Source organism: Leucoraja erinacea, chromosome 4 (genome assembly GCF_028641065.1).
Source record: "Leucoraja erinacea ecotype New England chromosome 4, Leri_hhj_1, whole genome shotgun sequence".
Classification (NCBI taxonomy): Eukaryota; Metazoa; Chordata; class Chondrichthyes; order Rajiformes; family Rajidae; genus Leucoraja; species Leucoraja erinaceus.
In genome coordinates, this window is record NC_073380.1 from 93,180,386 (window position 1) to 93,195,664 (window position 15,279).

The following is a 15,279-nucleotide window of genomic DNA, read 5'->3' on the forward strand; positions in this document are numbered from 1 at the left end:
CAAACTCCATATGTCAATTTTTATTGCACATTTCAAATGCAGCTAATACAAAATGCTAATACTTTGTGGCTGCTTGCAAACCTAAGGCGCTGTCCCACTTGGGCGACCCAATCTGCGAGTTAAGAAGAGTGTCTTCGGCCTTCAAGCTCGAGGGCACTTGCCTGGAAAGCCTCGAGATGGATCGACCGACCACGTTGAAACCGCGAGCTGGATCGCACGACCGAGAGAGGGGGGAGAGAGGGGGAGAGAGGGGGAGAGAGGGGGGAGGGGGGGGGAGGGGGGGGGAGGGGGGGGGGAGGGGGGGGGGGGAGGGGGGGGGAGGGGGGGGGGGGGGGAGGGGGAGAGGGGGAGAGAGGGGGGAGAGAGGAGGGGGAGAGAAGAAGGAATGGAGACACTTTTAAGAAGCATAATAAAGTTTAGCGGGCCTTTTAACAACCGGTCGGTTTTCCTTGGTCCTGAAAACTCCAATGAGCCAATCAAAATGCCCAGTCAGCGAAGGAGATTGCCTATGGCTGCCCTCGACTGCCTGTAACTACATAGCGACCCCACTCCACTGCACTGCGAGTTAAAAAGAAACACGCCGACCAAATTTTACTCGCGAAAAATGTTTCAACATACTGAAAAAAAAACGCGACCTAGTTGAGGCCACGAGTATTCGGGAACTTCCCTCGAGCATGAAGGAGAGTTCCAGCGACCTCATAGGACCTCCTAGGACCAGGTGTCGACCATGCGAGTTTGAAAGTCGAAGACATTCTTCTAAACTCGCAGATTAGGTCGCCCAAGTGGGACAGCCCCTTAACCGCACCACATTCAAGACATTCTAGATCAAGGGAGTTGCCTGACCACAGAATGCCGGAGCAGAAAGTTTCAACCTGTAATGTAATTCTGCTCCTCCATTCTTGCATAACAAACAAAATATTGCCTAGAAATCTCCCAGCGTCACATTTGTAGGAATACAATTTCCATTATAAATGGAATAGGTGGAATTCTGTGCAAGTTGCACAGTGTATGACTTTCTTTTTGGGTCCTGCATGTTTGATGCAGTGACAAAGAAATGATGCAAGACATGTACCATGGCAACAAGTGATGAGCCGCACATGTTGAAGTCACATCAGTAGGTTTCAGCTGGCCATGTGTCCATGGGCTTTGCATGCAGAAACTTTCATAGTGATTGAAAGCATGCCACAGTCGCAGGCACTGTGAAGTTCTTTCAGATCCCACTTCCCCCTTCCCACTGCCCTAGATTAAACTGTAATCTTCACCTCAAGCATGAACTTCACCCACCATCCAGCTGACCTTACCTAACCCTGCTTACCTCACCTGACCCCTAACCACCTAAAATAAAACATCCATCTCTTCCAAGACATTTGTATACTTTTCTCTCCACCACTCACCCCTAACCCCCAAAGCCATCATTCCCAACCCATTCAACCAATAGTTTCATAGTCACAACTTCATTCCCAAACCTAACACCCACATTGTTTCACTAACCACCAAACCTGCCTCCTCTACCCTAATCATGTCTTGGCCATGTTTCCCACGTCCTGCTTCCAAACTTTGACCCTCCCCAAACTTACCCTTTTACAGATGCTCCCTGGTCCAAACGCAAATCTTGTCCTTGGCCAATTGCCTTGGGCCACTTGCTATCAGTGACAGCTGCTCATTAGCCAACCGTGAACAATCTCATTAACTGATTTAGAGGCACTGAACAATTTATCTTGTTATTGCAAATGTATGTCCGTCAATTTACATCTAAATACATTGATGCAAACATAGAGAAAGCCCATCAACATCTCTACATCCTAAGGTTAAGGGAAGGTACATAAAAAAGCTGGAGAAACTCAGCGGGTGCAGCAGCATCTATGGAGCGAAGGAAATAGGCAACGTTTCGGGCCGAAACCCTTCTCAGACTGATGGGGGGTGGGGGGTGGGGAGAAGAAAGGAAAAAGGAGGAGGAGCCCGATGGCCGGGGGATGGGAGGAGACAGCAGGAGGGCTGAGGAAGGGGAGGAGACAGCAAGGACTAACAAAAGTGGGAGAATTCAATGTTCATGCCCCCAGGATGCAGACTCCCCAAGCGGAATATGAGGTGCTGTTCCTCCAATTTCCGGTGTTGCTTGCTCTGGCCATGGAGGAGACCCCGGACAGAGAGTTCGGATACGGAGTGGGAGGGGGAGTTGAAGTGCTGAGCCACCGGGAGGTCAGGTTGGTTATTGCGGACCGAGCGGAGGTGTTCGGCGAAACGATCGCCCAGCCTCCGCTTGGTCTCACCGATATAGATCTGCTGACATCTAGAGCAGCGGATGCAATAGATGAGGTTGGAAGAGATGCAGGTAAACCTCTGTCGCACCTGGAACGACTGCTTGGGTCTAAGGTTAAAGGAATTCAGTATGTTGCTCTATACTCTATTGAGCTTCTACAGGTATACGGCAGAGAGCATACCGGTTACATCAATGGCCTGGTTCAGTAACCCATACACCCAGGAATTAAGGATGCCTCAGAAAGCAGTGGACATTGCCTGGTCTAGCACAGGTACTGAGCTCCTGCCACTGAAGAGAATTAGGGAGCACTGATTCATAAAACCATCTAATATCAAAGACCCACATCACCCTGACCACACTTACATCTTGCTTTTCCATTGGGAAGAAAGGTCAGGAGCCTGAAAACAATGACCTCCAGGTCCAATAACAGCTGTTACTTAACAACTATCGGGCTCTTGAACACTGCACAGCACTAACCACAACCGTACCACAGCAACGATAATCTACTCGGGTCTCTGTTTTGCTTGCATTATTATAATGAAATGTTTAGGATGTAACATGTTGAGTAATAATTCCTTGGATGAAGAGGGTTAAAGGGACAGCATGGGAAACAGAGAGCAACTAGAGAATGGCTACGGAGCTACAGTGGATTCTAGCCAATAGGGAATGGGAGCATTCAGTAGCAATCTTGAGTGAACATTCTGTAGCAACCTTGAGTAATTATATTTCGCAGACAGATGCGTTGTGATGTATTTACCATGAATTACTGTGACATCTCGCTGATAAGGAAAGTGTATAGCAGCACAGCCTGGGTGGTGCTCAGTGCTTGGGACTTTGCCCTCGGGCTGGGTCGTGACCAGTGCCAAGAGAAACTGCAAGCCGTGCTGTGTACAGAGGAGCCGCCTGCCACTGACTAGAGTTCCACTCAGCATTGTTCACTATAAGCTTGCATAGATTAATACCACGTTTATGAAATTCTCAAATTCCCAAACCAAATAGTCGCAGTCTCATCACCTAGAGTTAGTGTTGCTTGTTGCATGACAATTATGAACTTTTTTGTGCTATTTCTGATCTGGCTACCGAGTGTTACTGATTATTAAGTTATTATATATTTATGCATGTTATTGCGTTAATGGGTGTGTAAAACTGCAGAAAGCGGGAATTTCGTTGTTCCGTTGCCAGTGCACGTTACAATTAAACACTACCGACTTAATTGATCTGGTCTTATCCAGCAGCAGTTGTTTAAAGCAATAATATGTATCGATTTCCTCCACGTGGGTAACATTTGGTACACTGTTCAAAAAGGCCAGTGATGTGTTGGCAATCACCTTTAATCCTGGAATGCCTTGCGCTCCTAGTAGACCTGGGTCACCTGGAGAGCCCTATTGTGAACAAGTATAGTTAGCATCGGCTTGCAAATAAATTCACAAGTGACTTGAGTCTGTAGATTATTTTTAATAGATAATATTGTTGTGATGATTTTTTGAAGATTCACTTACCGTTTCGCCAGAAGAACCTCCACTGCCTTCTTCACCCGATCCTCCTATTTCACCCTTAAAATGAACTTTACAATATCACTATACTATTCATTATAAACCCTGCTGCTCTCTTAATAATAAGTCCTTGTTAATGTGAGATTGACATAATTGATGACATTTACTGAGATACTTACAATCTCACCCTTGTCTCCTGGCCCCCCTCGTGGGCCCATATATCCGACAGCGCCCTGTAAGGCAAATAAGCAAAGACAGACACAATGTTGGAGTAACTCAGCAAGCATATCTGTAGAGAAGGAATGAGTGATGGTACTGGTCGAGACCCTTCTTCAGACTGAGTAAATAAGTAAAATAAGTAAAACTATTATCTCACTTTTTGATGTCTCATCATATGATTTATGCTATCAACATGTAAAACAGAACACATTTTCATCAACCAAAACTTATCTGAAGGACTTCAAGATAATGAAGGCCATTTCAATTGACCACCAGAATGTCTTCTGATATCAATGGGAGAAGAATTTCAAGTGTTTTTAAAATGAGGATTTCACTAGCAAATCCTGCACTGCAGGGTAAAATTTGAAATTATCCCCCAAATCCCATCGGAAGCAAATTATTCTCTTCAATGAATTAAACCTCAGGAATTTGAAAGGTCATTTTTTTCACTTTGTCCTTTACGTTACATGCTCTCTCAAATAACCAGCACTCTTGGTGACTGCTCCCATGTCACTGGCAATACCTATAGGAGTTACCAATGAGTACGACCACTGAGGTTTTTCCACCTCAGTGCAGGACTTTCTGACAGTATGACTCCATGACTTAAAGGCCTGCGCTATTGGGAGAGAGCGGGCAAGCTAGGATTTCATTCCTTGGAATGCAGAAGGCTGAGGGGTGATCTTATGGAGGCGTATAAAGTACTCATTCTCAGGAAAAATATATAGGATCAATGCACAGAATCTTTTTCCCAGGGCATAGGAATTAAGAACTGGCATAGTTATGAGATGAGGAGGAAAATATATAATAGGAACTTGAGGGGCAGCTTTTTCACTCAGTGGGTGTGGGGTAAACGGAATGAATTGTCAGAGGAAGTAGTTGAGGCAAGTAAAATACCAACATTTCAAAAACATTTGGACAGGTATGTGGATAGGAAAGGATGAGTGGGTTATGGGCCAAATGGGCCAAGGGGTCACAGCTTAAGGATAAGGGGGAAATCCTTTAAAACCGAGATGAGGAGAACTTTTTTCACACAGAGAGTGGTGAATCTCTGGAACTCTCTGCCACAGAGGGTAGTTGAGGCCAGTTCATTGGCTATATTTAAGAGGGAGTTAGATGTGGCCCTTGTGGCCAAGGGGATCAGAGGGTATGGAGAGAAGGCAGGTACGGAATACTGAGTTGGATGATCAGCCATGATCATATTGAATGGCGGTGCAGGCTCGAAAGGCCGAATGGCCAACTCCTGCACCTAATTTCTATGTTTCTATATAAATGTAGGCAAATGTAATAGATTAGATGAGGCGTCTTGGTTGGCATGGACAAGTTGGGCTAATGGGCCCGTTCATGTGCTATATGACTATGACATGACTATGTACAGATATAGGCCTTAAATCAGTGCCTTGATTCTGTTCGACTGTTCAAAGAGATCAGAGCTATAGCAGGTCAGTATCGTGCATGTTCAAGGGCAAGTCCTGACTCCCGCAGAATGTTTCCCTCTTCTGTCGCAAGATATTTTGAACATTTGAGGAATTTTGGACATTATAAATGCCTCCTCTTTGTCAATTTTCAAAGACCAATTATCAAAGAATAATATTGAAGTACATTTTACTTCGTTTGTATTTAAGAAGGAACTGCAGATGCTGGAAAATCGCAAGTAGACAAAAGTGCTGGAGAAACTCAGCTGGGGTGCAGCAGCATCTATGCAGCGAAGAAAATAGGCAACGTTTGGAGGAGCAGCACCTCATATTCTGCTTGGGCAGTCTGCACCCTAGCGACATAAGCATTGAATTCTCCAATTTCCGGTACCCCTTGCTGTCTCCTCCCCTTCTCAGTTCTCCCTCAGCCCTCGGGCTCCTCCTCTTCCTTTTTCCTTTCTTCTCCCCACCCTACATCAGTCTGAAGAAGGGTTTCGGCCCAAAACGTTGCCTATTTCCATCGCTCCATAGATGCTGCTGCACCCGCTGAGTTTTTCCAGCACTTTTGTCTACCTTACTTTGTTTGTAGTTGTGAGTACAATCAACCCCCATCTTACATCCATTTGGAAATCCACCTTTACAGAATTCACAGATCACTCCTGAAAGATTTGAGATGCCGAATAAAATACGCTCTTACGGCACTTGTGAAAAACAAGTAAATAAATAGTTTTTCTTTCAACTCCCATTTTCTGACTCATGCACATAAAACGTGGCTTGCAATTGTGGAAAATCGCAATACTGATCATTCTCTATAAAAGCAACCTACCTTGAAAACATGGGGGTCACCTGTATAAATCGCTGTGGACATTTCCTGCTTAATACTTTGCATTTATTTTATATCACAAACTGAGACATTTTTAATCGCTATTTTGTTATCCATATATTTTCTTTGCAGAAAAATGTTGGCCTCAGTAAAGCCAGCAGAAGCCTAATTAAATCTCCAAGAGTGGAATTCAAAGAAAGTCAAAGTGAATCTTTTTCCAATGAATCATTGGAAAAGATTAATCAGAGCGTGATGTTCCCCGTAAATAATTCTGATCATACAGGAGGATTTAAGTATCTTTGCTATTAATTTGATTTCAGAGATTATTAAAATAAATATGAAAAAATCTTGCCTTTTTTTTAAGCCTTATCAATCACAAATGTTTATGATGGGTTAATTGGGACAATTTCTGCATATTGAGGAGTTATTTTGAACTTTGGTTGAAAGTTCTTCTACATGTTACCCTTACTGCAATTACCAAACTTACAATGACTTAATATCAGTCCGTCTGCACTCAAGAAGCATTGGGACATTGATAAATTATTAGTAAATTATTAGTACAATATTTTCTCAATACCTTTTGCCCTCGTTCTCCCAGAGCACCTGGTTCTCCGCGAAGTCCAGGAAGACCCTATAATATGAAAGCAATTTTAATAGGATTTCCTGCAACATCAAGTACGAGCATAGTTCAATTCCTATGGGCAGTGGGATGTACCATAGCGCCTGAGTAACCTGGATCTCCATGAGAACCTTCTTCACCCTCTTCTCCCTGGAAGGCATAAATGACAGAAGGATTGTCTTGTAACCGTGCAATCAAGATATTCAGCTTTTTACAACTTAATCAAAATTAACCACACTATATATGTAGTCAATTTTGAGAATTCGATTTACTTCCCCCTTGTACTGTTTACTTAACTCCTCCCTGAATTACCCAAGGTTTTACTCTTTTATGCTTTTTCATTCTGTTTCTACAATTCCTTTGTTTCAATGCTAAAAATACAATCTCCAAAAGCAAGGTAAAATGTATTAAGGAACAATCTTAATCTGTTCCCCAATCAAATATGCATTTTACAAATTATTATAATGAAACAGATTCTGGTTTCCTTGTTGCACAACCACCAGCTTTGCCAAATGAAGCCAAAATGCAAACTATCAGAAACGTATTCCTTATAGTCCGGAAACCTCTGGAGACTTTGTTCCCCACCCAAGGGTTCTGTGCGGTTCCCGGAGGTTTTTTGTCAGTCTCCCTACCTGCTTCCACTACCTGCAACCTCCGGCAACCACCTGCAACCTCCGGGAAGCGCACGGAAACCTTGGGTGGGGCACAAAGTCTCCAGAGATTCCCGTTCAGGTTTCCTAAGTGGGACACAGGCATTATTCTCAACTCATTTTATTATTCAACATTCCCATGAACTCCCCCTAGTTTCCACCACACGAAGGGCAACTTATCAACCCAGACGTCTTTGGCAATTGGAAGGCAACCAGAAAACCAGAAGACCCACATTGTCACAATTAGAACATGTGAACTCCACATAGACAGTAAAGGCTGGAATTGAACATAGGTCATTGGAGCTGTAAGGCAGCAGCTCTGCTAGCTGTACCACTGCGTATCTTATATTCCACAAACACTGCAGAGTTTATATACATATGTAAACAGAGTGTTTCAAAGGTTTCAAAGGTATTTTATTGACACATGTACCAATTAAGGTACTGACCTGAGAATTACCATACAGTCATACGAAAAAAAAAAGCAACATTTGTCACTGTGATGGAAGGCAAAAAAAGTCCAATCTTCTTCCTCTTTGCTATTCTTGCTATTGAGGGAGTGCAGTGTAGGTTTACAAGGTTAATTCCCGGGATGGCAGGACTGACATATGCTGAGAGAATGGAGCAGATGGGCTTGTACACTCTGGAGTTTAGAAGGATGAGAGGATATCTCATTGAAACATATAAGATTGTTAAGGGTTTGGACACACTAGAGGTAGGAAACATGTTCCCGATGTTGGGGGAGTACAGAACCAGGGGACACAGTTTAAGAATAAGGAGTAAGCCATTTAGAACGGAGACGAGGAAACACTTTTTCTCACAGAGGGTGGTGAGTCTGTAGAATAATCTGCCTTAGAGAGCGGTGGAGGCAGGTTCTCTGGATGCTTTCAAGAGAGAGCTAGATAGGGCTCTTAAAAATAGCGGTCAGGGGATATGGGGAGAAGGCAGGAACGGGGTACTGATTGGGGATGGTCAGCCATGATCACATTAAATGGTGGTGCTGGCTCGAAGGGCCGAATGGCCTACTCCTGCACCTATTGTCTATTGTCTTTATTCTCCCGCAGTCGGGGCAGTCAAATACCAAAAACATACATTTAACACATACTATTAAAACTAAAAGAAGGAAGGGACAGACAGACTGTTGGCAAGGCAGCCATTAGTGGCGCCACCCGGTGGAATGTAATAATCCAATGAGTTTATTTTATGAACAATTAAAGGTAATATCGAGCTTTACATTAAGAAAAACTATAAAAATTAAGATCACAATTGCTAAAATCAGCCACCCTATTCTCTGCGGTTTTCCATCAGAGCTGAAGAATGCAGCCTAAATAACATGTCTCAGTCTTTGCTGTAAATGGTCTCTTCCTGCTGGAGGATACTTATTTAGGATTCTAATTGTAACTTACCCTTAGTCCTGGATCACCTCTCCTTCCTTGGGCACCCTTAAACCCTTGATAGCCCTACAACACATAAATCATTTCATTTTAAATCCTATTGAAAATATGAATGAAAAAGCATGTACTTCATAAATCGGTGCCAAAAATCTAGTCAGACAACTTTTTCTGCTTAATCCTTTATTTAAAAAATTGGAATCACACCATCAGTGCTTTTACTACACTTTTAACATCCACTTTATTTGGAATATTGTTAAAATTTGGAATCTACTGCCAAAAAAGATGTGATTCAGGGAATCTACTAGGGAGGGATTCATGAGTATTCAAGAGTGGTTCATTTTGTACATTGCATGTCCACTGCTAAGGGTGGTGGGTGGGGGGGGGGGGGGGGGGGGGGGGGGGGGGGGGGGGGGGGGTGGGCAGGGTAGGGGTAGGGGGTAAATTGTGGGGGCATGTTCCATGGAATATCTAATGGTTGCCTGCCAAACTAACTGGATCTAGATGTTGAGGACCGACCAAGCTGACCCGATAGTGCCTGAGAGGAAGAGTAGGCCTCGGGTTGTGGATCCTGAAGCCCTGCCCCAGGACCACCTTGAAGGCCATTCGACAGCTCGCCACTGTCAAAGGCCTTGATAATCAAAGCATTAAAAATAACTGTCTAAATATTTGTTTTAAGTGTTTAAAAGTACTTGCAAACTATAAAAAATGATTAAATATAACCAGACAATAAAAAAAAAATTTAAATCATTTTTAACTCAAACTTGCAACACTGGGACCTGAATGATGAATCCAAGTACAGAGTAAGCAATTCAATGCACTGGCATCTGAGGGAGAGATAGACAGCCCCTGAAATTGAACATTTTCTTAATGACAAAGCTTGGATTAGTCAGTGAGGATAGTACAGTGTGACACATCTATCCAGTTGTTGGAAAATGTGTTAATGTGTTACAAGCCATGCATACTATTGAGCAAAACACATTACAAGCTGGGGTGAAGCACTTGAGTCTTGCAGGATGAACTTGTTTCCAAATCAGCATTTGTGGGCCTGCTCCACCTATTGAATGGGGCCCAAGCAACTTATTTTCCCCATTGTAACAGGGTATAAGTAAACGTTCCAAGCTCATAATGATTTAGAACCTACCTTCCTTCCCCGAGTTCCAGGAAATCCACGATTGCCTTTATCACCTGGGTAAACCTGTAACAATGATGTTTACCTCAGTACCTTTACATTCATGAAAACGGAATGCAAAAACATGTATGCACAAGATGAATGAATGAATAAGTTTATTGGCCAAGTATTCACATACAAGGAATTTGCCTTGGTGCTCTGCCCGCAAGTGACAACACAACATACAATGACAGTTAGGAATTGTTCCCGATGTTAGGGAAGTCCAGGACAAGGGGTCACAGCTTAAGGATAAAGGGGAAATCCTTTAAAACCGAGATGAGAAGAACTTTTTTCACGCAGAGAGTGGTGAATCTCTGGAACTCTCTGCCACAGAGGGTAGTTGAGGCCAGTTCATTGGCTATATTTAAGAGGGAGTTAGATGTGGCCCTTGTGGCTAAGGGGATCAGGGGGTATGGAGAGAAGGCAGGTACGGGATACTGAGTTGGATGATCAGCCATGATCATATTGAATGGCGGTGCAGGCTCGAAGGGCCCGAATGGCCTACTCCTGCACCTAATTTCTATGTTTCTATGTTTCTATGAATGACACATTAAACATTAAACATTAATAATAAAACATTATTGTATAAACATGTGAATTAAGTAAGATACCAGAGCAAAAGGAGGCTACAGATTTTTGGTTATTGAGTAGAGCTACTACTCGTGGATAAAAACTGTTTTTATGTCTGGCTGTGGCAGCTTTGACAGTCCGGAGTCGCCTTCCAGAAGAAAGTCATTCAAAGAGTTGGTGGCCAGAGGAGAGGGGTCAGAGATGATCTTACCCACTCGCTTCCTGGCCCTTGCAGTGTACAGTTCGTCAATGGAGGGAAGGTTGCAGCCAATAACCTTCTCAGCTGATCGGACGATTCGCTGCAGCCTCCAGATGTCGTGCTTGGTGGCTGAGCCAAACCAGACCATGATGGAGAAGGTGAGGACAGACTCTACGATGGCCGTATAGAATTGGACCATCATTGCCTGTGGCAGATTGTGCTTCCTCAGCTGCCGCAGGAAGTACATCCTCTGTTGTGCCTTTTTGAATGTGGAGTCGATGGTAGCCCCCCATTTAAGGTCCTTGGAGATGATGGCTCCCAGGAACTTAAAAGACTCCACAGATGTGACTGTGGTGTTGTTGATGGTGAGTGGGGTGAGGGGAGGGGGAGCTCTCCTAAAGTCTACAATCAATTCCACTGTCATAAGAGCATTGAGCTCCAGATTGTTGCGATGGCACCAGGACACCAGCTATGTCACTTCCTGTCTGTAGGCAGATTCCTCCCCATCCTGGATCAGTCCAATCAGGGTTGTGTCATCCGCAAAGTTGAGAAACTTGACAGAGGAGTCAATGGAGGTGCAGTCATTGGTGCAGGTAGAGGAGAGGAGAGGGGAGAGTACGCAGCCTTGCGGTGCTCCTATGCTGAGGGTTTGTGGGTCGAAGCTTTCCCAGCCTCACATGCTGCTTCCTGTCTGTCAGGAAGCTGGTGATCCACCGACAGAGGGGTTCAGGCACTTCGGAAAGTTTGGAGTGTAGTAGCTCTGGCACAATGGTGAGCTAAATGCAGAGCTAAAATCAACAAACAAAATCCTCGCATGGGTCCCCTGGTGGTCTAGGTGCTGGAGGATGAAGTGCAGGCCCAGGTTGACTGTGTCATCCACAGATCTATTGGCCAGATATGCAAACTGCAGAGGGTCCAGCAGGAGGTTTGTGATATTTTTAGCTTGGCCAGCACAAGCCTTTCTAATGGTTATTAGAATATAAAACAGCACAGGAATAGGCCCTTCAGCTTAGAGGCTTGATCGACTATGAGACCAAATTAAACTAATCCCATTGGCCTGAACATGGACTAAATCCCTCCTTTCCCTGCCCGACCATGCGCTTGTTTAAATGTGTGTTAAACCTTGCTATCATATCTGCCAAATCACCATGGATCCCATGTACCTTACTCTCCTGCATCAGTTGACACAATGCTGCAAGCTATTAATTGCTTTACTAAGGTTATTCTTGGAAAATGTTCTTGAAATGGGAGAGCCTTACCTCTGGCCCAAAGAATCCCAAGAAATCAACCACTGAAGATACACAGTCACATTCCATCGTGCCTTCTATCCCAGATCTTCCGCACTTCATAAATGAAAGTTCAAAAGAAAAATAATGTAACAATTTTTAGCTTGCAACCAAAAATCTCAATTTTACTAGCACCTTGAGAAAGTAATTTCTCACAGAAGGAAGTGTACCTTAAAAAGAAAGCCATTCACCTTAAAAAGAGAGTCATTCAAGAGATTAGAATGTATTGTACCCTATCAGTTTTCCCCCACAAAATGTAAAAGCGGCTAGCCCAATTAAAAATTTTAAATCTGAGAAAAATGGATTTTTGATGCACAAGAGCATAAAATGGATGTGAAACACAGGTGGGTGAACGGAGGAAGCCACAGGCAGAATCACCAACATTTTAGTTCAGACTGAAAAGGCTGACGATGGATGGGGCCTATCATAGACATGACTTATTGTGTCTGCTAGGTGATTCTGATGTGGACAATGTTCTGGAGCCAGCCTGTGTTGGGAGAACTAAACAGAAAAACGGGAGTTCTATATGGTCATCAGGGCCGGATTTAGATGAAGACAGGCCCTAGGCTATTCCACTTGTGAGGCTCCTCCCAATCCACCACCCCCACGACGAGAGGAAGATGGAAGAGTCCACCAGATTGACACCGATGTGCAGCCGAGTGTGGCCAATGGGCTGGAAAGCTGTACTTTTTGTTTATTGCCAGTGCTAGTGTCGAGTTATCGGCTTAAAACACTGTTATTCTGAAATGGAGGGCAAGGAAAATTACTGAAGTGTTGTTTAGAGACTACAGTGCATTGCGACAGCATATGTAAGAAAGGCCTATGACAGTGTCAAAAATATTATACACCAGGCCCATACGAAGCTTTTCAAAAAGGGGGTGTGGCATGGCAGGATTACAAAAATTTGATGTGAAATAAGTGCACGCAGCGCATATCACAAGCTTGAAGCTCAAAGACCCTTGCGACTGGGGTCCAGAACCCTCTTAAGGGCCCTGGAAGCTGGGGTTTTAGATGCTCACTGGTGCATTCTGAGCCTTAGTTTGGAGCATTTTTGCACCAAATTTATGACCTATATTTCAGAAATAGTTTTCGTTGCGTCAAAAGTAATGAGTGGCTGGAATGGGATGATTGGGGTCATTGTTGTATACATTTTTTTTAAATCAAGAATTGAAGCTGTCCTTGTTTTAATAATCAAATTGTACTGTAAAATGTTATAAAGAAGCATGCAAACACTGCAAAAAAAAACTGAGTTTTTGCAGTAAATAAAACCTTTTTTTAGAAAATGTTTTGTGTGTTGATTTGATTGCCTGTTACTGTTCAACTGTGTTAGTGTGTGCACATTAAAAATATCATGCAAAATGAAAGTCGCAAACTATGTAATACATATTTTTCAGTTTTGTTATCAAGGAAAAGAAAGCAGTTCCAATTGTGTGATATTATTCATATGGAGGAGAAAATATAATTGCTCTAAAACCTACATTAATTTTGCAATCTCACTAAAGATAATCTCCCTTTCCCTCCCCCCTCCTTCCTCCTCCCTCACCCTCTCTGCCCCCCCTCTCCCCTTCCTCTCTCTCCCTCCCTCTCTCTCTCCCCCCCCCCTCTCCCCTTCCCTTCTCTCTCCCTCCCTCTCCCTCTCTCTCCCCCCTCCCCCCTCCCCCCCCCCCCCCCCTCCCTCTCTGTCTCAACCCCCCCTTTCCCCCCCTCTCCCATCTCCCCCTCTCTATCCCTCCCTCCCCCTCGCTCACCCTCCCACTCAGCGAGGCTCCGACTCTGCGCCGCAGACTCCCCCGGCCCTAAGAAACAGGCTCTCCTGCAACGCAATATTCCACTACTTACCTGGAGTAGACACGAGGCATCGAGGTGATTGTGTGGAGCACAAATGGAGATCTGAACCCGCCCAGGCCCACTGCGCACGCGTGGAGAGACAGCGTCATTTTGCCTCGCTACTTCGTCACTGGCTTTCCCCAACTGCGCAGGCGAGGATGGTCGCAATTTTTTTCCCCAAAAATTTCCACTGGGCCCAAACCAGAATTTTGAATAATTTCCGTCAAAGTGGAAACGCTGATAGCGCTCAAATTTTTTTTTCTCAGGATTTTTTTACTCTGGGGAAAAAACACCTTGGCCGGAGGCCCCCTAGATTTTGAGGCCCTATGCTACAACCTATGAGGCTTCTGGGTAAATCCGGCCCTGCCGAGCCCCCCTAGATCTCGAGGCCCTAAGCTTAAGCTTGTGAAGCTTATACGTAAATCCGGCCCTGATGGACATCCTCTCAGAGGATGAAAACAGGGCCTTTGACCCTCAGAGGTCACATTGACCAGCAATCTCCCATTTACATGAATCCTTCATGAATCCATTAATTCTTCCATATTATCATCAACTTCCCCCACATTCTACCACTCCCTACAGACCCGGGGCAATTGACAGCGGGCAATTTACCCACCAACCTTCACATCTCTGGGATGTGGGAAGAAACCCAAACATTGGGTTCTTTCCAAATATTGGGTTGTTCCCTCACTCCGGACTTGACCTTTGTGATCAGATGCCTGGTTTAAAAAACTCATGAGGACAATGCAGCTTCACATCATGACCTCAAACAAGAAGTGAACGTAAATCACAGTGAATTTTTTTTTTAATTTGAAGAGTTTGCAGATTCATCATTGGGCAGAGGGAATATGCCCATCGATGGTGAACTCTGTGAGGGTTGTACTTACGGCACCAGGTAGCTCACAGCAGGTTACATCAGCTGCCTTGCTGGCATTGCTGTAGATTTTGAACTGTTGCACATCCACCTGAGTTGTAAAAGAAGTAGTCAGATGAATCTGAAGAGAAGCATACACTCACATTTCTAGTTTTCCTTACATGAAAGAAAGTCACTCGGCCTTCCAGTCTATGCCAGCTCACAGAACACCCCATTCCCTAATTTATTATCTCTTTAACCTCCTCATCCACATCCCTGTCAACGTCCACCAGATTTTACTGCACACCTATAGAGTAGGGGCAATTTACAGTGGTCAACTAACCTGCCAATCCACACACCTCTAGAACATGGGAGGAAATCACAGCACCAAAATGAAACTCAGTCACATGGAGAACATGCAAACTCCACATAGACAGAATGCATGATCAGGGTTGAACCTGGTTGCTGGAGCAGTGAAGCAGCAGTTCTAACAGCTGCACCACTGTACA

General features: G+C 44.3%; 1 protein-coding gene across 1 annotated transcript in view; it reads right to left on the reverse strand.

Annotated features, from left to right (window-relative positions):
- LOC129696686 (collagen alpha-2(IX) chain-like) overlaps positions 1–15,279 on the reverse strand; it is a 64,404-nt gene that overhangs the window by 16,381 nt on the left and 32,744 nt on the right. The window contains exons 6-14 of the mRNA XM_055634806.1: positions 14,805–14,882; positions 12,064–12,147; positions 10,009–10,062; positions 8,880–8,933; positions 6,923–6,976; positions 6,785–6,838; positions 3,933–3,986; positions 3,760–3,813; positions 3,589–3,642 (exon numbers count right to left, since the gene is read on the reverse strand). Coding sequence (XP_055490781.1) covers positions 3,589–3,642; positions 3,760–3,813; positions 3,933–3,986; positions 6,785–6,838; positions 6,923–6,976; positions 8,880–8,933; positions 10,009–10,062; positions 12,064–12,147; positions 14,805–14,882 — 540 coding nt within the window. The remainder of the gene's footprint in view (positions 1–3,588; positions 3,643–3,759; positions 3,814–3,932; positions 3,987–6,784; positions 6,839–6,922; positions 6,977–8,879; positions 8,934–10,008; positions 10,063–12,063; positions 12,148–14,804; positions 14,883–15,279) is intronic.